Below are 1527 nucleotides of genomic sequence, written 5' to 3' on the forward strand. Positions count from 1 at the left end.
GTAGAACATTTGAGAATGTGATTGGAGCTGGGATAAGTTGGCGGATAATTTTACAATATTGCAAGCAACAAATATATACTGGGAGAAACATTGGTAGAATGCTGGTAGAACATTTATAGAGTATATCAGTGAAGATGGGGTAAGCTGGTAGATAATTCCACAATATTGCTGGCAACAAATATATATTGGAGGTACATTGATAGAGTTCTGGTAGAACACTGGTAGAATGTGTGAGCTCTGGTAGAACATTTCAGCAGAATGGGGAAAGTGCCGGTGGATATTTCTACAATAGAGCTAAGAACAAAAACACATTAGATAAACATTGGAAGGTTTCTGGTAGAACATTTCAGTAGATTGGAGAAAATAGCGATGGATAAATCCACAATGTTGTTAGCAACAAATATACATTGGAGAAACATTCGTAGTGTTCTGGTAGAACACTGGTAGAACACAGGTAGAATGCTGGTAGAACATTTCAGCTAAGGGGGAGAACTGCTGGTGGATAATTCCAGAGTATTATTAGCAACATATATACATAGCAGACGCATTTCAGAAGAGTGGTGAAAAGTTTGGTAGAACATTCTAGGTATATGGTAGCAGCGAATATCTTCGACAATACAATACAGACATATTGGTAGAAGTTTTGTTGAATATTTGGTAGAATACTGATAGGACATTGGTTGAACATTTCAGAAGAGCAATGTAAAAACTGGTAGATATAGTTTTCACATTGTTGGTAAGACATGAAACATCTGATTAAGCAGAAGAAAGGATTGGTAGAAATTATTTACGGTAGAGAACTGGTAGAACATCTTCCTATTAGAATAGACAACTGGTAGAAGATACATCTGGTAGAGCTGAAGACTGGTAGAACAGACGCTTGGTAGAAGTTAATAACTGCTAGTGTAGACAACGGGTAAAACATATGATTGGTATAACATATATATGGTATTACAAACGGCTGGTAGAATAGAGGACTGAGATAACCGAGAACTGGTAGAACACATATGTGGTAGAATAGAACACTGGTAGAATAAACACCGGATAGAACAGAAGACTGGTAGAACAATCCAGGACAGCACTTCCCAAGCTGTTTATATATATATATATCTATGTATATATATATATATATATTTCCTCTCCACCATCGAAATAGATATTAGACTGTGGCTTTCTCAGCAACAGCCACCAACTTTCATTGTGTTCTCCTGCTGGATATACTCAGCCACATTAAATGCAGGTTCGTCTGGTTTGCGAGTTTTCTTCATTTTCAAGTCTCTGGAAATAAGACAGGAAAATAATGAGAGGCTGAGAGAAGGGGGAGGGGAAAGGAGAGAAAGAGGGGAGGGGAGAGAGAGGGAGGAAGAAGGGGGAAGGAAAAAGAGGTAGGAAAGAGAGAGGGGGAAGAAGAGAGAAAGAAGTGCTGAAAGAAAGCCAGGGTGGTGCACAAAAGAACAAATAAGTGATAGCACTTTTATCTATCCTTGGCCATGCTGGGGCACTGCCTTAAAGAATTTTTCTTTTTTA

The 1527-nt window shown here is 38.3% G+C and overlaps 1 protein-coding gene across 1 annotated transcript in view; it reads right to left on the minus strand.

The window, feature by feature from the left end:
• Positions 1-951: 951 nt before the first annotated feature.
• The window catches only part of LOC106871542 (ras-related protein Rab-37-like), a 51747-nt gene continuing 51171 nt past the window's right edge, over positions 952-1527 (minus strand). Inside the window, 1 exon segment of the mRNA XM_014918044.2 lies at positions 952-1278. Within this exon segment, the coding sequence (XP_014773530.2) occupies positions 1176-1278 (103 nt within the window). The 3' untranslated portion in view covers positions 952-1175.

Source organism: Octopus bimaculoides, chromosome 29, assembly GCF_001194135.2.
Source record: "Octopus bimaculoides isolate UCB-OBI-ISO-001 chromosome 29, ASM119413v2, whole genome shotgun sequence".
Taxonomy (NCBI): domain Eukaryota; kingdom Metazoa; phylum Mollusca; class Cephalopoda; order Octopoda; family Octopodidae; genus Octopus; species Octopus bimaculoides.